Below are 21,529 nucleotides of genomic sequence, written 5' to 3'. Positions count from 1 at the left end.
GTGTATCTTTCGAATGTTTTCCTGACACATCTCACCACCAACCCAGGATCTTAGAATGGAGCAGAGTGTTGAAATGGAAGCTGCATGCTAATAGGGTGGATATTGGAAATGTATCGGAGTCAGAATATTTTTCTCCATACCTCCCCCGTATCCTCTCTTTCTCTCTCTGTGTGTATGCACATTTGTTGAAACACACTGTAGTGTGCAGTATCTGCTTTTCAAATGGCCCATAGAGGTTCGGTATTCTGAACTGAGTCAGCATGTTCTCTCCATGGGCCCTGGTCTTGACTGTCTGGCTGGGAAAGGGTTTATGTCATAATCTTCCTCCCATTCCTCAGGAAACACAAGCTACACCACAAGGCTCCAACTAAACAGATAGGGAGCTGCCTCCCTCCCTGATCCTTCTCTTTCTATCTGGTTTCCCTCTCTTTCTTTAGGATTCCGTCACACACAACATGCACGCACTCACACACACACACACACACACATTAATGCATACACACCCTTTGAGAACTTCCTGAAGGAGGGTGTTCTGGGCGGGAGGTCAAACTCTGGGTCTCTGTGGGAGTGGCTGTCATAGTTTCCATGGTAACCAGGGTCAGGAGAGGTCGCGTGCCTCCATCCTCTGCTGTGAGGCCGTAACAGAGGCAGAGGAAACCAGAATTAAAGCTCTGCCCTTTGTCTCATATAGCTGAGACCCAACAGACAACACAGACAGACATCTGAGTGTTTCCCACACAGTGCTGGCCTCTGTCACAGAGAGAAAGTTTAAAGTTTTAATGCCACGTGCACAAGTACAGCTTGCCTTTCTTGCAAGCTCCAAACCCAGCAATGCAGTAATCAATATCAATGTAGCACTAAAAATATTATTAGGTCAAACAAAAACACACAATAACATTTAAAATAAGAACACAAGAAAGTATGAAGCTATATTAGGGCTGACCCCATTTAGTTGACTGGTCTATTGTTTGGTTTATAGGCTGTTGGTCGACCAAGATTTATTTAGGTGAGCAGTCTAATATATATGTATAAACAGTTGGAGTCGGAAGTTTACATACACCTTAGCCAAATACATTTAAACTCAGTTTTGCACAATTCCTGACATTTAATCATAGTAAAAAATGCCCTGTCTTAGGTCAGTTAGGATCACCACTTTATTTTAAGAATGTGAAATGTCAGAATAATAGTAGAGAAAATTATTTACTTCAGCTTTTATTTCTTTCATCACATTCCCAGTGGGTCTGTCACGATCGTCGTAGTGAGGAGACCAAAGCGCAGCGTGATGTGAATACATCCTTTTAATGATAGACGAAAAAACACAAAGTACACTAAACAAACAAACAAAAGAACAAGACGAACATGACCACTATCAATACTGAGTGCAAACATGCAACATCCCATAGACAATAACGCACCAACCACAATACAAAACAGGCTACCTAAATATGGTTCCCAATCAGAGACAACGAGAAACACCTGCCACTGATTGAGAATCATATCAGGCCAAAACACATAGAAACAGACTAACTAGACATGCAACATAGAATGCCCACTCATATCACACCCTGACCAAACAAAACATAGAAACAAACAACGCAAATAATGGTCAGAGTGTGACCACGGTGCCTGACCAGTACAACGCCCGCCACGGTAAGCACGGCTCGGAGAACTGTAACGCCGAGCTGGCACAGGTCGTGCAGGACTAGGGAGGCCCACAGGAGGCCTGGTGCGTGGGGCTGGCACAGTCTTCACCAGACGGCTAGCACGCACCTCAGGACGAGTATGGAGAGCTGACCCAGGTGACATCAAATCCCCGACACGCTCCGACGGGCGGATGTCGTGCCTCAGGCACCAACATAGCACCTCCCTCATAACTCTCTCCTCCAATCTCCCCATTAACTCCTTCACTGTCTCTGCTTCGCTCACCTCCAATACCACCCTGACCGGCTCTGGTTCCATCCTTGGCAACTTACGGTAAGCAGGGGGAGTTGGCTCAGGTCTGATTCCTGACTCTGCCACACTCCCCCTGTGCCTCCCCCCACAATACATTTTTGGGGCTGCCTCTCGGGCTTCCAGCCGCGCTGCCGTGCTGCCTCCTCATACCAGCGCCTCTCTGCTTTCGCTGCCTCCGGCTCTGCTTTGGGGCGGCGAAATTCCCCTGGCTGTGCCCAGGGTCCTTCGCCGTCTAGAATCTCCTCCCAAGTCCATGAGTCCTGCGTTCTTTGCCGCTGCTGCTGCTGGCCGTTACCACGCTGCTTGGTCCATTGTTGGTGGGTTATTCTGTCACGATCGTCGTAGTGAGGAGACCAAAGCGCAGCATGATGTGAATACATCCTTTTAATTATAGACGAAAAAACACGAAGTACACTAAACAAACAAACAAAAGAACAAGACGAACGTGACCCCTATCAATACTGAGTGCAAACATGCAACATCACATAGACAATAACCCACCATCCACAATACCAAACAGGCTACCTAAATGTGAGAAACACCTGCCAATGATTGAGAACCATATCAGACCAAAACAGATAGAAACAGACTAACTAGACATGCAACATAGAATGCCCACTCATATCACACCCTGACCAAACAAAACATAGAAACAAACAACGCAAATAATGGTCAGAGTGTGACAGGGTCAGAAGTTTACATACACTCAATTAGTACTTGGTAGCATTGCCTTTGAATTGTTTAACTTGGGTCAAACGTTTTGGGTAGCCTTCCACGAGCTTCCCACAATAAGTTGGGTGAATTTTGTCCCATTCCTCCTGACAGAGCTGGTGTAACTGAGTCATGTTTGTAGGCCTCCTTGCTCTCACACGCTTTTTCAGTTGTGCCCACACATTTTCTATACGATTAAGGTCAGGGCTTTGTGATGGCCACTCCAATACCTTGACTTTGTTGTCCCTAAGCCATTTTGCCACAAATCTGGGAGTATGCTTGGGATCATTGTCCGTTTGGAAGACCGATTTGCAACCAAACTTTAACTGATGTCTTGAGATGTTGCTTCAATATATCCACATAATTTTCCTCCCTCATGACGCCATCTATTTTGTGAAGTGCACCAGTCCCTCCTGCAGAAAAGCACCCCCACAACATGATGCTGTCACCCCCATGCTTCACGGTTGGGATGATGTTCTTTGGCTTGTAAGCCTCCACCTCCACCTTGGCTTGCAAGCCTCCACCCTTTTTCCTCCAAACATAACAATGGTCATTATGGCCAAACAGTTCTATTTTTGTTTCATCAGACCAGTGGAAATTTCTCCAAATAGTACGATCTTTGTCCCCATGTGTAGTTGCAAACCGTAGTCTGTCTTTTTTATGGTGGTTTTGGAGCAGTAGCTTCTTGCTTGCTGAGCGGCCTTTCTGGCTGAGTCAATTTAGGACTCGTTTTACTGTGGATATAGATACTTTTGTACCCGTTTCCTCCAGCATCTTCACAAGGTCCTTTGCTGTTTTTCTAGGATTGATTTGCACTTTTCGCTCCGAAGTAAGTTCATCTCTAGGAGACCGAATGTGTCTTCTTCCTGAGCGGTATGATGGCTGCATGGTCCCATGGTGTTTATACTTGCGTGCTATTGTTTGAACAGATAAACATGGTACCTTCAGGCATTTGGAAATTGCTCCCAAGGATGAACCAGACTTGTGGAGGTCTTCAATTTATTTTCTGAGGTCTTGGCTGGTCTTTCTTTTGATTTTCCCATGATGCCAAGCAAAGAGGCACTGAGTTTGAAGGTAGGCCTTGAAATACATCCACAGGTACACCTCCAATTGACTCAAATGATGTCAATTAGCCTATCAGAAGCTTCTAAAGCCATGACATAATTTTTGGGATTTTCCAAGCTGTTTAAAGGCACAGTCAACTTAAACGTCTGACCCACTGGAATTGTGAATTATAAGTTAAATAATCTGTCTGTAAACAATTGTTGGAAAAATGACTTGTGTCATGCACAAAGTAGATGTCCTAACCAACTTGCCAAAACTATAGTTTGTTAACAAGAAATTTGTGGAGTGGTTGAAAAACTAGTTTTAATGACTCCAACCTAAGTGACTTCGACTGTATATAATAGAAAATATATGTATATAAAAATGTATATATTTATTTTATTTTTTATGGCACATGAGACACCGGTCGGATTCACGTTCATCTCAGTGGACTAATCCATTGCCGAGGCCGCGGGGATGGCACACCAGTAGAACAGTTACAGTTAATTCCCATCATTTCTAATCTACAATGCTTGTTTGGTTATGGTAATTGCTGTTAATGGTTTCAATATATTATTATTATGACAGTCTTCTACCATTCCCTTTGTCAGAGTGGACACGTTGTTTGCTCACCGCACAACCTAGGCTACACTTGTGAGGAGAACGTTTCTGTTTATGTGAGTCCATTTAGGAGTTGTCAATTTATTCATTCCCGTTTGTAGAGCTCCTGTCAATGTTGAGTAAGGACGCGCACCTGATTATACATAGAAGTAGGCCTAGGCTACCTAGCCTGTGTGCAAACGTAGCGTATTTTAAAAATCTCTCCAGCTCTCTCCCTTTCGATAACCACTCAGTATAAAAAGTGGGGAAAAAATGTAATGTAAACGTCATTAAAAATAGGTCGACTTGATTACTTCTTATCCATTGTGCAAATAGCCTACAGCTATGTCTGGCCGGAGCTCACTGGAGCAGGAAACTCTGAGGGCCCAGAATATTTTATACAATGTTGCAAGTTCCTTGCAGACAGGGCATGCATAGACAATTTTGATTTATATGATATTTATTTTTATTAGGATATTTTCAACCTGCAGTCTGCAATCTTTTTATTTGTTGGCTTTATGTAGGCTATTTTTACATAATTTGCAATGGCAACAGAAGTTACATTTAGAATTATGATTAACCACATGATAATGAAATTGTAAGATAAATTTGCACTCCAAATAGAAAAGGTTACAGACCCCTAATGTAGCCTATTAGAAGCGTATCAACAGGAGCATAACAGCATAATATGTGAGGGCCAACAGCAGTGGGAGGAAGAGGGTCAGGAACTGTTTATTTATTTTCTGGTTAGGTTATCTTGATCTCTGGCTCCCTCGAGTCATTTGTGTGTCTTAATTATTCAATCACAGTGTGCTTAAAGCATCAGACAAGCTCAGTAGCCTACATAGAGTTGATTTTATTAAAACACATAGGGGGTTTCTATATAGGGAAAAATATATGTTTTAAAATTTCAACCAATCAATTGGTCGAAAGAAAAGACGACTCTAGGTCAACCAATATTTTTTGTTGTGGTTGGGGACAGCCATAAGCTAAGCTCAGGTGCATCCTGTTTCCATTTATCATCCTTGAGATGTTTCTACAACTTGATTAGATTTCATCTGTGGTAAATTCAATTGAATGGACATGATTTGGAAAGGCACACACCTGCCTATATAAGGGCCCACAGTTGACAGTGCATGTAAGTGCAAAAATCAAGCCATGAGGTTGAAGGAATTGTCAGAGACGGGATTGTGTCGAGGCACAGATCTGGAGAAGGGTACCAAACCACAGAGACACTTCCTAAAGCTGGCCAAACTGAGCAATCGGGGGAGAAGGGCCTTGGTCAAGGAGGTGACCAAGAACCCGATGGTCACTCTGACAGAGCTCCAGAGTTCCTCTGTGGAATAGGGAGAACCTTCCAGAAGGACAACCATCTCTGCAGCAGTTCACCAATCAGGCCTTTATGGTTGAGTGACCAGACAGAAGCTACTCCTCAGTAAAAGGCACATGACAGCCCTCTTTGAGTTTGCCCGAAAAGCACCTAAAGAACTCGGACCATGAGAAACAAGATTTCACTGGTCTGATGAATCCAGGATTGAACTCTTTGGCCTGAATGCCAAGCATTCAAGTCTCTAAATGACCTTGATTGGTCCAGCCAGAGCCTGGACTTGAACCCGATCAAACATCTCTGGAGAAACCTGAAAATAGCTTTGCAGCGACGCCCCCCATCCAACCTGACAGAGCTTGACAGGATCTGCAGAGAAAAATGGGAGAAACTCCCCAAATACAGGTGTGCCAAGCGTGTAGCGTCATACCCAAGAAGACTCGAGGCTGCACCAAAGGTGCTTCAACAGAGTACTGTGTAAAGGGTCTGTATATGTATGTAAATGTGATATTTCATTTTTTTAAAAATTGTAATACATTTGCAAACATTTCTAAAAATCTGTTTTTCTTTGTCATTATGGGGTATTGTGTGTAGATTGATGAGGGGGAAAAACGATGTAATACATTTTAGAATAAGGCTGTAACGTAACAAAATGTGTAAAAAGTCAAGGGGTCTGAATACTTTCCTAATGCACTGTATAGGGTTAAGGCATCAGGATATATGATAAACCGAGTAGCATCAGTGTAAAGTATTGTCTGTGAGTGTGTGTATGAGCGCGTGTGTGTAGAATCAGTGTAAAAGTATGTGCGTGTTATTGTATGTTGGAGAGTCAGTGTGCATGATTGTGTAGTGAGTGCAAAAGGCTATTTTAGCAGTCTTGTGGCTTGGGGATAGAAGCTGTTCAGTAGCCTGTTGGTGTCAGACTTGATGCATCGGTACCGCTTGCAGCGAGAAAAGCCTATGGCTTTGGTGGCTGGAGTCTTTAACGAGAATAGAGAGGTTTGTAGGGAAGAGAGCTGTCATATGTACCTTCACAAAGTGTTGTAAACTGTGTGAGAGGGGGAGAGAAAGTAGTATATAGGGTTAGAGACACAGTAACCTATTAAAAAGTAGGCTATAGGCCCAATTAGGGCTGTGGCGGTCACAACATTTTGTCAGCCAGTGATTGTCAAGCAAATAACTGTCGGTCTCACGGTAATTGATCATTAATTAACTTAAACACGTTTAGCATCTCCTGTCTTCCACACATAGCCTAGACGCCACTGATGCAGACCTTTGGCACATCTACATATTAAAAAGTCTAAGGAATCCATGTAATGTACCCTACACCATCACAATAAATCCATTATTATTTTAGACGGGTCTAATGAAGCACGATATGAAGAAAATGTAGTCTTTTTCAGAAGAACAGAATAGCCTACTCTGAGTTATACTTATGTTAGGTCCTGATCGGGGTATGCCAAATGCCAAGTGGTCAGGGCGTGAGTTGGGTGGGTTGTCTATGTTCCTTTTTCTATGATTTGGTATTTCTGTGTTTGGCCTGGTATGGTTCTCAATCAGAGGCAGCTGTCAATCGTTGTCCCTGGTTGAGAACCATACTTAGGCAGCCTGTTTTCACCCTTGAGGCATGGGTGATTATACTTTCTGTTTAGTGTGTGTTGCACCTGACGGAGCTGTTTCGGTTGTGCTGTTTGTTTCTCTGTTAGATGTTGTTCGGGTGAATTAAATAACATGAACAAGTACCACGCTGCTCTTTGGTCCTCACCTTCCTCCACCAACAGCGGCCGTTACATTGACGAGGCGGTAGCCTATAGGTGCACTTGATTTTCTCTCCGGGCACGTCGGGTAGGCGGAGTTTGTACCTTCAGACGAATGACATGGTTAAAAATGGGAACACTTCGCCTACCCGGCACGCAGGGCAGCTGAAACAAGTGCCCCTACTGTCAACATCATTGTTTAATTTTTTTTAATAGACATTTTTTAACAATCGACCGTTTGGTGAACACTGGGTTAGAGAATGCTGCCCCAGCTTATCTTCCTCACACAGTTATAGCGAGTCTGCAGAGCACTTCCTCTGTTTTTTTTTTTGTGTGCTGTGGGACATGTGCATGTTTTGCGCCTTGCATGCATGCTGTGTGTGCGTGTGTGTGTGTGTGTGTGTGTGTGTGTGTGTGTGTGTGTGTGTGTGTGTGAGAGGCCACATTATGGGTTAAACATGTCCATGGGAGGTCAGGAATCTGGGCTGTGACACTGCTGAGCTGCAGTCTCCTGTCTGAACCAGCCACGTCTGTTTTACTAAACATTAGTACCTAGTCGCAGTTTGTGAACCATGTGTCAATTGTTACATGCGGCTTGTCCTGTGTAAGACCTTTTGTTCTTTAAATAGTGGTTAGTAAGCAGTTTATGCAGTCCTCCTAATCACGGAAAAGTGAAGAAAAGGGGGAATCAGTTACATATCTAGGGCTGTAAAAAAAACTGGTTCGTTTTTTTCCCAAATTCCGTTTTCACCATTTTTAGTTTCTCCAGGATTCAGATTTTTCCCAGTTTTTCTTTTTTCTTTCAGTCACACTTTTTTAATTTGATTTTTTAAAGTCCACAGCAATGCTTAAACCACAACAGGAGACCACTTGAGGTCTGGGGAAAAATCCTAGATTTTTTTTTTTTTTGGTGGGGTGTAAATACCATTTTAATTCAAGTGCACACCATGAAGAGACAAGCAAATATTCGCCCCGTTTTAGTGGACCAAAAGTATTAGGACAAATTCACTTGTGTATTTAAAGTAGTAAAAAGTTAAGTATTTGGTCCCATATTCATAGGGACCAATAACTCATCAAGCTTGTGACAACATTTTTGGATGCATTTGCTGTTTGTTTTGATTGTGTTTCGGATTATTTTGTAGAAAATGTATCGTAAATAATGTATTGTGTCATTTTGGAGCGAGAAAGTTAAGACGCACAAATATTGTACCCCAAAGACATGCTAACCTCTCACCATTACAATAACGGGAGGTTAGCATTTTTTGGGGGGTACAATATTTGTGCGTCTTAACTTTCTCACTCATCATTATTCACGATTCATTCAGGATTATCCGTAATCATGGTAGCGTTCACATTAATGTAGAAGTGGGTTTAGAAACCTTCTATTCTTATTTACAATGAAGTGACTTAAACAAATCACCGCTGGATTGATGCAAATAATCACATCTTTCTGCCAGGTTGACGTACTCTACATTGTGGAGGCCTTTCCATCTAGCAGAAGACGGTGATCATTAGCATCATTGCTAACGGCTACACAAAGCGGTAGACAAACATGCACACACAGACAGAGGCGTTCCCGCGCCGATGCCTCGTCAGAAAATTGAAGGAAAATACAAATGACTAATGCATATTGTTCATGCCTTATCTTAATCAACACCTTTTCTAATAAATTCAATACATTTTTGAATATTGCCGAATAATTCCATGTTCATGTCTGGATTGCGTGATTCCAGCCACGTTCCAAGCATCGTGGATTTGATTGGTATTATACAGAAACTTTGAAATAGAAACTTTGACTCCAAGTATTGGTTTGTAATAAAAATACATGTTTTGCTAAGTAGCGTAAGCTAGCCCTAGTCGTCTCTACCTGCTCCAAAACGCCGATATTTTTCATCCTATAGCTTGTTCACCAACTTCTTTTTAAGTAGTGAACCAACGTGTTTTCAACACTTTTATTTCCATGACTGATCATAACAGGGGTGAAAGTAAGCCATTCCGGTACGGCGTCCCGGCAACACAAATACAACATGCCCAAAAAACTATAGGTTGTTAAACTAGTATTTAACATTACTGCATGTCAGCCACATTAACGTTTTGCAATTTTTATTTATTATTATTAAACCTTTATTTAACCAGGAAGGGCTCATTGAGATTTAAAATCTCTTTTTCAAGAGCGTCCTGGCCAAGATAGGTCATTACAAAAAATCCTTCAATTGACTGGAAACCGGGTGATATTCACTGACAAATTTCATTGTGGTTTGAGGAGAACACTAACATTTTATCAAGGCGGAGATGTGTGGCCGAGACGCTCGCGGAGATGAGTGGCCGAGACGCTCGCGGAGATGAGTGGCCGAGACGAGTGGCCGAGATGAGTGGCCAAGACGCTCGCGGAGATGAGTGGCCGAGACGAGTGGCCGAGACGCTCGCGGAGATGAGTGGCCGAGACGAGTGGCCGAGAAACTCGCGGAGATGAGTGGCCGAGACGAGTGGCCGAGACGCTCGCGGAGATGAGTGGCCGAGACGAGTGGCCGAGACGCTCGCGGAGATGAGTGGCCGAGACGCTCGCGGAGATGAGTGGCCGAGACGAGTGGCCGAGACACTCGCGGAGATGAGTGGCCGAGACACTCGCGGAGATGAGTGGCCGAGACGCTCGCGGAGATGAGTGGCCGAGACCAAGGCACGCTTGGACGCATCAATTCAGGCTACAAGTGTAGGCCGAATGACAATCGCAGAATGTCATTACAATTCACGTAGGTGTTTTGTAACGGATGTCCCTTTCCATTCATCAAATTGCGGGTGTACAAAACAGAACTGGCTCAATATGTCGCAGATATGTCGTGGATTTAACAAGTGACATCAATAAGGGATCATAGCGTTCACCTGGATTCACCTGGTCAGTCTATGTCATGGAAAGAGCAGGTGTTCATAATGTTTCGTACACTTAGTGCCCAGTGAGCAATATGTTTGGAACATCAAATTACAATGAAATCTCAGTATCGAATCACAATACATATAGAATCGTAAGAATCACAATATACATATCATATTGTGAGGTCACTGGCCATTCCCAGCCCTAGAATCAGCTGTGTTTTTGTAGAATACACCTGAAACTGAGAGCACTTGATATCTGTGGTCTGAATGGCAGAACTGAAATGCATCCCTCTGTCTCACTTTGACTACTTCCTCTTTTTTTGACTCTTTCTGATTACCTCTCTCTCTCTCGCTCCACAGAGCGTATTCTGAGGCCCATGTCTCTTCTCTGGAAGCCCTAGAACCAGTGTCATCCTCCTCCTCTTCTGTTGGTGGTGGCTTCCCCTGTAGGACCATGTCGGCAGCACAGACTCAGAAGGACGGTGAAGGCCCCTGGGGACTGGATTCCCTGGGCCTGAGCCAGAGAGAGTTGGTTATGGCTGAAGCTCTACAGATGGAGTATGATGCCCTGTCAAGACTTAAACAGGACAAGGGTGGGGACAGCCAGGGGACCAGCTGCCAGGGGGTTGGGAAGTTACCTACGCTACCCCCTAGGGAGGGCCAGAGCCAGATCGATCGCCCCCTCCCACCCTGCCCCAGCCCTCTTCCTCCAGGAGGGAGTTTGCTAAGAGGGCTGTCTGGTTCGGACCCATTCCTCAACCACCTTCAGCCTGGGGGGTCCCACTCCCCACGTCCCTCCCCAACCAGGGCCACTCCTCCTCTGGGAAGCTACAGCAAAGAGCCCCTCTATATCCTGGAGAGTTCAGGGAAGGGGGACTACCTGAACTCCAGCTATGGGCACTCAGGGTCTAGCTATGGTCCTCCTCTGACTCTGCTTAAAGGCTTCCCCCCTCCTCCGGATGACCCTCCTCCTGCTGTACCCCCAAGGACCCCTCTACCCCCCTCCACTGAGCCCTTCCCACCCTCCCGACGCACTGTGGCGCCCCGGGATGTCAACCTGTTCACCCCTGAGGTAGACCAGCCCAAACTGTCGTCAGGGGAGATGCACAACTACGAGAGCCTCAACGATGCCCTCTCCAAGCTCAATGGGGATTGGCTGGCGCCAAGGGGTAGGCGGGCCAACGGGGACCAATCAGGGAAGCCGGTGGCTCGGAGTAAGACCCTCCCCCCTCAGGTGCCCCCCCGCACTTACGTACCTATCCAGAAGAGCAACAAGAACCAGCGCAGAGTGTCGGCCGACCCGGTAACTACTCGCTCTATGACAGGCTCACAACAGATTCATTACGTCACTTTGCCTGACACAGCATTAATTCACATCTAGTGTTACCTTACACCCTCCCGTGTTTCCATAGTCAAACCTAGACACAAATAAACGATCCTTGAAAGGTCTAGGCTTGTCTCCAGCTTACTCCAGTCAAGTCAGTCTATTCCAACGCAGTCCAGTCCAGCTGTGTTCTGTTCTGTGACTCTGAATGCTCTGTTACAGTCAGTTCTGTGACTGATGGTTCCTGTGTCTGTGTGTGATTGGCAGGTGTCTCTTGCCCCCAGGCTTAATGGTTTCGGCTATGAGCTCTTCCAGGTGTCGGAGGAAAGAGATGAGGAGGTGGCCGCCTTCTGTCACATGCTCGACGTGTAAGTGTACGGCCCAATCCCAAATCAACTCCTAAGCCAAACGCCCTATGCACTCGTGGAGATCTGAGAGGATTTGATTGGTATATACCATATGGTGAAACTTCCACCTGGCCTATCAGGGTGCAAGATGGAGCTGTTACCATATTGTTCACACCTGTCAGATCCTCTCAAATATCTACAAGTGCATTGGTCGTAGCGTTTAGGGGTTGATTTGTGATTGGACCCAAATTTACCCTCTCGCCACAGTCAGGCTGTTTAGAACCATTTCTGTGCTGTGGTTTTGTTGTGGTTGTATTGTGGTCAGGCTGACTATAAGCAGTTATAACCAAAACTGTGTGTTGTGGTTAATTCACAGTCAGCTATTTATTACCCTTTAATAACCATCCCTGTGTGGTGGTTGTGTTGTTTTCAGGTTGCGGTCGGCGTATCCAAGCAGCGACCCCTCTAACAACTCTGGGTTTGTGTGGTCGCCTTCAGTGGGGCCTGAAGAGTTGCAACAGGGGTTAGGGGTCAGCGTCAAAGTTACGGTCATCAGCGACCACATCAGAGAACCACTCACCTTCACCTGTGATGGTAAGATGCACATACTCCCACTCACTCACAAACACACACACTCACACAGGTTCATCAGCACAGAGATCACTCACCCCTATTTTCATACACACATCCTCAGCGAATGTCATGTCTGCTTCGCTCAGTCCTGAGTGGGAAAACATGTGGTTGGAGTTCCCTTAATGGAATTACACTGACCGGATCTCAGCCAACCAACTGTCTAATCTGGCCTCATTCATCGGTCTGGGAGGAAGGGAGAAAGAGGGGTAGATTTAAGGGAAGGGGAAGGAGAGACCGCTTTGGAAACATCACTGTTCATGCTATGAAGGTCTCCTCTCTCTCTGCCCATCTTTCTCTCTCTCTACCTCACCCTGTCTCCCTTAATGTGTGTCAGACTATGTGCTGTGGGTACAGTAAGGTCAACTCATGACTCATGATGGCTGGAGAGTGTATGTTTGCTCTCACTCAGAGAGATCGAACTGGCCAAGTAAACAGTAAACATTCTCTCGCTATTTCTATCCCTCTTTCTTTCCCTATCTCTGTCTGTCTTTGTCTTTCTGTCTCACCCCCCCACCCCCCCCGTCTCAAAGTGGTTGTTTCCCTCTTATTCATTCTGTAAGATAAACTACAGCAATCAACAACACAGCAGTCCGTCAGTCTGAATCATTTCTTCCAGTACATCTGTCCCTGTAACTCTTCCTGTCAATAGAATAGTTGGGTCGGTGTGCACCGACTCAGTCCAGAGAGGTTGAATCAAAGAACCCACACAACCACCCACACACATCCACCTCTCTCTCTCTCTCTCTCTATCGCTTCACTCTCCCATCCACCCTCTCGCTCTCTTCCTCTGTTTTTGTTACTGTCATGTACTGTAATTTACGTTCTGTTCCCCACGTCTCTCTCCAAGGGTCATCTACTGTGGACTTGTTGATCTACCAGACGTTGTGTTATGCTAATGAGGACCTGGACCACATCGACGTCGACCACTACCTGCTCAAGGTCTGCGGTCAAGCTGAGTTCCTAGAGAAGTAAGGAGCAATTCTCTCGTCCCTTTCTCTCCTCAACCTCTTCTCCCTTTCTCTGTATCTCCACCCCTCTCGCCCATCTGTCTACAGTATGTGTGAATGCTGGAAGAGGCGGCTGGGATTTGGCTTTTGAGTGTTTTTAAAGGGATACTTCGGGATTTTGGCAATGAGGCCCATTTATCACCTTCCCCAGAGTCTGATGAAGTCGTGGATACCAATTTTATTAGCATTGGCTCCATGAAACCACCTCAAACTTCCTTCATACTGAACACAGAGACGGAGAAGTGGTGTCCACGAGTTCATCTGTCTCTGGGGGAAGTAGATAAAGGGCCTCATTGCCAATATCCTGACGTATCCCTTTAATTTCCTTCACTGCTGGATGAGCTCCACACATACACATGCCCTGTCAGTCCACACTCCATTGGCACCGTTACACTATGCTGCTTCCCCTCTTTCTCTCCTCCCACGCCTTCCCTCTCTTTCCCTTCTCCCCTGCCCATCCCCCTCTCTCTCCGGGCTCCACGCCCACCCCATTATGGATGGTTGCCAGGGGGCAGTCTGCCAACTCTCTGCCCAGTAGAGCTCACCCTGGCTGTGCTGCGGCAGCGATGGTGCCCCCCTGCCCCTCACTCCTCCATGGAACAGGCCAAGCACAGGGTGGAATGAGTAGAGGAGAGCCAGCTAATCATAACACGTCACCAGCCATGTTAGTTGGGCCCAGAGGGTGGGACTGGGAGATAGAGAGCACATGTACGCACACACATACACACACACACATATACACGCACACATATATACACACACACACACACACACACACACACACACACACACACACACACACACACACACACACACACACACACACACACACACACACACACACACACACACATATACACGCACACATATATACACACACACACACACACACACACACATATACACACACATATACACACACACACACACACACACACACACACACACACACACACACACACACACACACACACACACATGCATGTGAATACACAAACAGCTGTTCTATATGACTGAGAGCCAGAGAAATTCCCCTCACATAAACTGAGGAGAGCCTTGCCTTGGAAAAATCACATAGACCTTGACTATACACTTGTACTCTCAGCCATATGTGTTTGTGTGTGTACTGTATGCATTTCTCAACCTTGTGTTTCTGTTTGTGTGTGTGTTTTTGGTTCTACTATCCTTGTGGGGACCAGACGTCCTCACAAGTTTAGTAAAACAAAGGAAAAGGGGTTAGGTTTAGGGTTACAATTAGGGTTAGGGTTACAATTAAGGTTTAGGGTTGGGGTTAGTATTTAAGGTTAGGATTTAAGGTTAGGGTTAAGGGTTAGGGGTTAGGGGTTAGAGAAAATAGGATTTTGAATGTGAATCAATTGTTTGGTCCCCACAAGGATAGGAAAACGTGTATATGTGTGTGAGTGAGTGAGGCCCAGGCTATAGGAATGCTTTTAGGATTTATCGAGAAAGAACAGGGCAGTGGGTTGGGGGTAAACTGAGGGAGAGAGAGAGCTGGAGTGTGTGTGTGGTTTGTGGTCCAGATATACACACTCATATAACTGAAGGCCTCAATTATGGCCGTTTTTTAACAAGCTCTGCTGATGTCTGAGGGCCGACCTAAACCTCAGGGGATTTCCCCAGTAAAAACCGACTATTCTATATACACACACACACACACACACACACACACACACACACACACACACACACACACACACACACACACACACACACACACACACACAGTTGTGGGCCAACGTGACCTTTCATCCCCCAACCACACGCACCCTGACACACACACACACACACACACACACACACACACACACACACACACACACACACACACAGTTGTGGGCCAACGTGACCTTTCATCCCCCAACCACACGCACCCTGACACACACACACACACACACACACACTCCCACTCTTGTCTAAAGTCTTCCTCTAGAGATCAACAGCCAGCTAGTGTTTAAATGTGTTTTACAGTAAGCTCCATTCCTGTCCAGTGAATCTGAGCATATATATGTGTGTGTGCACACCATGTTTTTGAGTTTGTGCACGTGTGTGTGATTTATTTCTTGCTCAGAGCAGCTGCACATATGTGTGTATGTCTGTCTTTCCATTTGTTTTTGTTTTCCTTGTTTGTGTGTGTGTGTGTGTGTGTGTGTGTGTGTGTGTGTGTGTGTGTGTGTGTGTGTGTGTGTGTGTGTGTGGACATGGCTGAGCAGCAGCAGGAAGTGGGTTTTCCCCTGACAACCTGCAGCTGGTAAAATAGGTTAGGACTTCCTCTGTGTGCTGAGGTCATGGTTTGTTACACAGCTTTGTCAATCCCAGGGCTTGACAGTAGCAGAGACGGAAGAGGAAACAAGACAGCCCACGCCTTCCTTTTTTTCTGTTTCAATAGAAATCCATGAACTAATTAGACCGAACCCAGCTGCTTTCGCATTGGTATCTATGGGAGAGCCACCCCCTTAAGTAGACAGGAACTGCAATTTTTTGTTTTTGAATTGGTAAATGGCCTGAGTGAACTATCTTAATTTATCCATCATCTTTGACAGTAGCAGGGTTTATGCTCTCTCTCTCTCTCTCTCTCTCTCTCTCTCCCTCAGTTCCCAGACGTTGGCAGAGTTGGAGTATATCCAGCTGTGTCTGAAGTTTGACTGGGACATCCGTCTTTTCCTTACCAAGAGAGGCTCTGTCAACACAGAACTGGGCCGCACGGTGTGCACACCCATGCCCACACACACACACACACGGCACACAACACCCATGCCCACATATACGACACTCACACACAACACGCATGTACACGACACACACACACACACACACAGACAATCGTACGCACACACTCATCGTGCCGTTATGTTGTGATTGACAGGAGGATGATGATGACACGCCCTCTACGATGAACCACGGCATTCTGCTGCAGGAACGACCAATCAGACAGACCGTTACTAGGTGAGGGGGAGGGGCCTAGATTTCTCACACCACAAATTGCATTAGAAAGCAGTTAAAGGCCTTAAGCTCGCGCTTTCATACCCTTGACAGAAGCTAGTTTCCGTCCAATTGGGGACAGATTTTCATGCGAATATTCTAAAATCCGTATAAAAACAATATGCGCATTTTCCCAACAGAAATGTGTTTCCATCATAATTGACTTGATGCGGATTAAAGGCTGTGCGTAATGATGCAATGCACATCAAAACAACATTTTCATGGGAGGACCACATATGTCATAGTGTGACTCCAAGCATTCGCCGATGTGATGGTTATTTTATCAATATTTGCACATAAAGGGGTTTCCACCGCCATTTGTTGCATAAGAAATGTTTTACCGACTCAAAAAGATCCCACCTCGTCTAGTGTGTTTTGTTTTGTCGACATTTCCAAATTCTGACTTGCACTTTACTCTCGTACAAAGGTTGGATAGAAACCTGGTTAGTGTTGTTGATATTGACTTGTGTTTGAACAGAGAGGCTTTGACTCTGCTCCTGGATACCTTTCACAACGAGGCTGAGTCCTTTCTACTATCAGAGGTAACCTACTACACACGCGCACACAAACACGCATACGCACGCAGGCACAGACACACACACACAAATGCACATGCACGCACGCACGCACACACACACACACACACACACACACACACACACACACACTGTCTCTCACACACACACACACACACTGTCTCTCACACACACACACACACACACACACACACACTGTCTCTCACACACACAAACAAAAGCAAACATGTTGTCTCTTTTTATTTTGAAAGTGTATGTGTGAGGTTGAAATCGATCTGTTCTCCCTCCCCCCTCTGAAGGTGGAGCTTGTGTTGCATGTGGAACGGTTGGTCCAATCAGTGAAGGCTCTCTGCAGCTCGCTGGCTGCCGTGGAAACGCCTGACATCACTTCTGCCCTCAACCAGCTCCCAGCATGCCCCTGTCGTCTGCAACCTAGAGTCCAGAAGGTAAACACATACACACTGCCACATTTCAGATAGAAATGACCTTTAGGCACAGCTCTAATGTAACCTTAAAAAACAAAACTGAGCTTAGATCAGATATAAATTCATTACACACACAGTATTCTGTACTCCTGTAACTCCAGAACCAAGGTTAGTCCATTTGTTGAATGCGTTCTGTAACTGTGTGAGTGTCTCTTCACAGGATCCGTCACTGCTGGCCATCAAAGAGAACAGAGGTAGGTTCCTCGTGTGTTACTGTGCCACAACACAGAATATAACACACACACAGATACTGTAGCGTAGGGGATGAAAGACAGGACAGGCGGAGGGGAAGAGGAAGGAGAAAGAAGACAGAGAGAGGATGGGAAAGAGAAGAGGAAGTAAGGACGGGGAGAAAAGAAGGAGATGATATGGCACTGTAGATGGGAGAAAGAGGACAGATGGAGAGGAGGATCGCCGGATTATAGGGTCATGGGATGATGGACAGGTCTGTACAGTAGTGTGACAGAATTAAAGGGATAGTTCACCCAAATAATAAAATGACACATTGGTTTCCTTACTGTGTAAGCAGTTTATGGACAATGCATGACTGCAATCCATGCTTCGGTTTAGTTTCCTTGGCACTGTTTGCACATGCTAATGTTTTAAGTCACGGGACCGATATTAGCATTTCTCATGATGCTCTAAAAATGCTGATATCGGTTCTTTCACTTGAATGGGGGTGGCAGGTAGCCTAGTGGTTAGAGTGTTGAGCCAGTACCCGAAAGGTTGCTAGATCAAATCCCCGAGCTGTCAAGGTACAAATCTGTTGTTTTACCCCTGAACACGGCAGTTAACCCACTGTTCCTAGGCCATCATTGTAAATAAGAATTTGTTCTTAACTCACTTGCCTGGTTAAATATACAGTTGAAATCAGAAGTTTACATACACTTTAACCAAACACATTTAAACTCAGTTTTTCATAATTCCTGACTTAATTTAATTCTAGTAAAAATTCCCTGTTTTAGGTCAGAATGTGAAATGTCAGAATAATAGAGAGAATGATTTATTTAAGCTTTATTTCTTTCATCACATTCCCAGTGGGTCAGAAGTTTACATACACTCAATTACTATTTGGTAGCATTGCCTTTAAATTGTTAAACTTGGGTCAAACATTTCGGGTAGCCTTCCCCAAGCTTCCAACAATAAGTTGGGTGAATTTTGGCCCATTCCTCCTGACAGCTGGTGTAACTGAGTCAGGTTTATAGGCCTCCTTGCTCACACACTCTTTTTCAGTTCTGCCCACACATTTTCTATAGGATTGATGTCGGGGCTTTTTGATGGCCACTCCAATACCTTAACTTTGTTGTCCTTAAGCCATTTTTCCACAAATTTGGAAGTATGCTTAGGGTCATTGTCCATTTGGAAGACCCATTTGCGACCAAGCTTTAACTTCCTGACTGATGTCTTGAGATGTTGCTTCAATATATCCACATAATTTTCCTCCCTCATGATGCCATCTATTTTGTGAAGTACACCAGTCCCTCCTGCAGCAAAGCACCCCCACAACATGATGCTGCCACCCCTGTGCTTCACGGTTGGGATGGTGTTCTTCGGCTTGCGAGCATCCCCCTTTTTCCTCCAAACATAACAATGGTCATTATGGCCAAACAGTTCTATTTTTGTTTCATTAGACTAGAGGACATTTCTCCAAAGTACATGTCCTAACCGACTTGCCAAAACTATAGTTTGTTAACAAGAAATGTGTGGAGTGGTTGAAAAACAAGTTTTAATGACTCCAACCTAAGTGTATGTAAACTTCCCTACTTCAAATGTATATATATATTTTTTAAAATGGGATTTGTGCCATGAATGCTAAAGCGATAGCATGTGGAAACCAGGGAAACTAAACCAAAGCATGGATTGCTCTCATACCTTGTCCATAGACTGATTATAGGGTAAGGAAACCAATATGTATTTTTTTGTAATTTGGGTGAACCATCCCTTTCAGGTCATACCTTAAGCTCTCCCAACAGCTTGAAATGTCTCCACTCACGTCACCGAATTACGAGCTTTTCAGCAGCGCAAGTACGTTGTTATGCGGGCGGTCAGGTGTGTTTGCGTGGCATAGGAACCTGGTTTGAGCCGTTGTACGGACAGTGTACCCAGATGTGGAAGAAGCTAAACTGCTACGCAGGCACACACTGGTCTGTCACAGTAGCCCTACCTCGTGTCAGAGCGGAAGTGTCCTTGACTCGCTGTGACGTACGCCACGGATGTCCCTCTTTACCGATTCCTCTGGCTGGGTCCCAAATGGCACCCCATTTCCTTTATATTGCACTACTTCTGACCAGGGCCCATTGTCCTCTGTTCAAAGGTAATGCACTACATAGGGAATAGGGTGCCATTTGAGACAAATCCCCTACCTCCCCCAGCTATACTCCGACAAACAGGAAGGATGGCTAATTTCATACAGGATACACAGATACACTCACCACCTCCTCCATCCATCTGCATCTCTATCCGTCTGTCTGCCCTCATAAAGAAAGGGGTAATATTTCCAGAGAGGTTGGATGTTGTTTTCCCTACAGGGCTGAGCTGCTCCACTCGACGTATGAAGAGACATATGTAAAGAGTGGAAACCCAGCCAAATAAGCTGTGTTGACATGGCTGCATCCCAAATGGCATCCTATTCCCTACACAGTGGACTACTTTTGACCAGGGTCCATATTCCCTACATAGCGCACTGCTTTGGACCAGAGCCCTATGAATGATGGAGCTGATGTTTGACTCTCCTCTGGTAGTGTACAAACACAAGGCTATTAAGAGGTCAAATACACACTGTATGAGAGGTCATAGGATCAGTGTAGGAGTAAAGAGCTCTCAGGGATTAGCAGTATGGTGATAACATGGCAGTAAACTCTAAGCGCATGGACTTGGTGTTGTGTATTACTCTGACTCTACTCTTAGATAACGAGTAATACTGACAGACAGCTGTTGGGATTCAGGAGAGATCTTTAATACATGCTAAGTTCTGCACACTGATTCTTACTAACATTTATTATTTAAGGTTTTACTTTTAAAGCTTGTGTTAAGTGGTTGTTTAGCCCTCTTTAATTGAATTCATTTAGAGAGTGTCTGCTAAATGAAGGCTCTGTGAATCTAAATGGTTTACTTCCCCCTTGCAGAGAAAGTGGTGGAGAAGCTGACGGCAGCCATTTTGGATCTGGTGGAGCTGTACTGTAGCACGTTCAATGCTAACTTCCACACCACGGTGCAGAGCAACCGGCACACGTCACCCACACAGGAAGCAGGCCTGGTCACCAACGTCCTGTCTTTCAGCGTCTACGCTGCACATCGCATCCCCATCACATGGGCTGCCAGGTAAAACACATACTGTACACTCAGGCACTCACATACGCACGTAACCAGTAGTGTAAAGTACTAAAAATACTAAAAGTACTACTTAAGTCGTTTTTGGGGGCATCTGCACTTTACTTTGCTATTTATAATTTTGACTACTTTTACTTCAATACATTCCCAAAAGTACTCACTCATTACATTTTGAATGCTTAGCAGGACAGGACATTGGTCCAATTCACACACTTATCAAGAGAACATCCCTGGTCATACCTACTGTCTCTGTTCTGGCGGACTCAGTAAACACGCATGCTTAATTTGGAAATTATGTCTGAGTGTTGGAGTGTGTCCCTAGCTGTCTGTAAAAAAAAAAAAAAAATTGTGCCATCTCGTTTGCTTAATAGGCATTTTAAATTATTTATACTTTTACTTTTGATATTTATGTAAATTTTAGCAATTGAAAAAAAAAGACATTTTCTTTTAATATTAAAGCATATTTAAATACTTTTAGACTTTTACTCAAGTAGTATTTTACTCTGTGACTCACTTTTACTTGAATCATTTTCTATTAAGGTATCTTTACTTTTACTCAAGTATGACAATTGTGGGCCAGCTGTTCAGGCTGGATTTCCCCAGTATA

The 21,529-nt window shown here is 44.9% G+C and overlaps 1 protein-coding gene across 1 annotated transcript in view; it reads left to right on the top strand.

The window, feature by feature from the left end:
* pik3c2b (phosphatidylinositol-4-phosphate 3-kinase, catalytic subunit type 2 beta) overlaps positions 1–21,529 on the top strand; it is a 68,914-nt gene that overhangs the window by 6,041 nt on the left and 41,344 nt on the right. The window contains exons 2-11 of the mRNA XM_036950085.1: positions 10,621–11,563; positions 11,852–11,952; positions 12,365–12,525; positions 13,412–13,532; positions 16,184–16,295; positions 16,456–16,535; positions 17,050–17,113; positions 17,407–17,553; positions 17,753–17,786; positions 20,718–20,913. Of these exons, the coding sequence (XP_036805980.1) occupies positions 10,715–11,563; positions 11,852–11,952; positions 12,365–12,525; positions 13,412–13,532; positions 16,184–16,295; positions 16,456–16,535; positions 17,050–17,113; positions 17,407–17,553; positions 17,753–17,786; positions 20,718–20,913 (1,865 nt within the window). The 5' untranslated portion in view covers positions 10,621–10,714. The remainder of the gene's footprint in view (positions 1–10,620; positions 11,564–11,851; positions 11,953–12,364; positions 12,526–13,411; positions 13,533–16,183; positions 16,296–16,455; positions 16,536–17,049; positions 17,114–17,406; positions 17,554–17,752; positions 17,787–20,717; positions 20,914–21,529) is intronic.

This window comes from Oncorhynchus mykiss, chromosome 17 (assembly GCF_013265735.2).
Source record: "Oncorhynchus mykiss isolate Arlee chromosome 17, USDA_OmykA_1.1, whole genome shotgun sequence".
NCBI lineage: Eukaryota > Metazoa > Chordata > Actinopteri > Salmoniformes > Salmonidae > Oncorhynchus > Oncorhynchus mykiss.
This window is presented reverse-complemented; position numbering and strand designations above follow the sequence as displayed.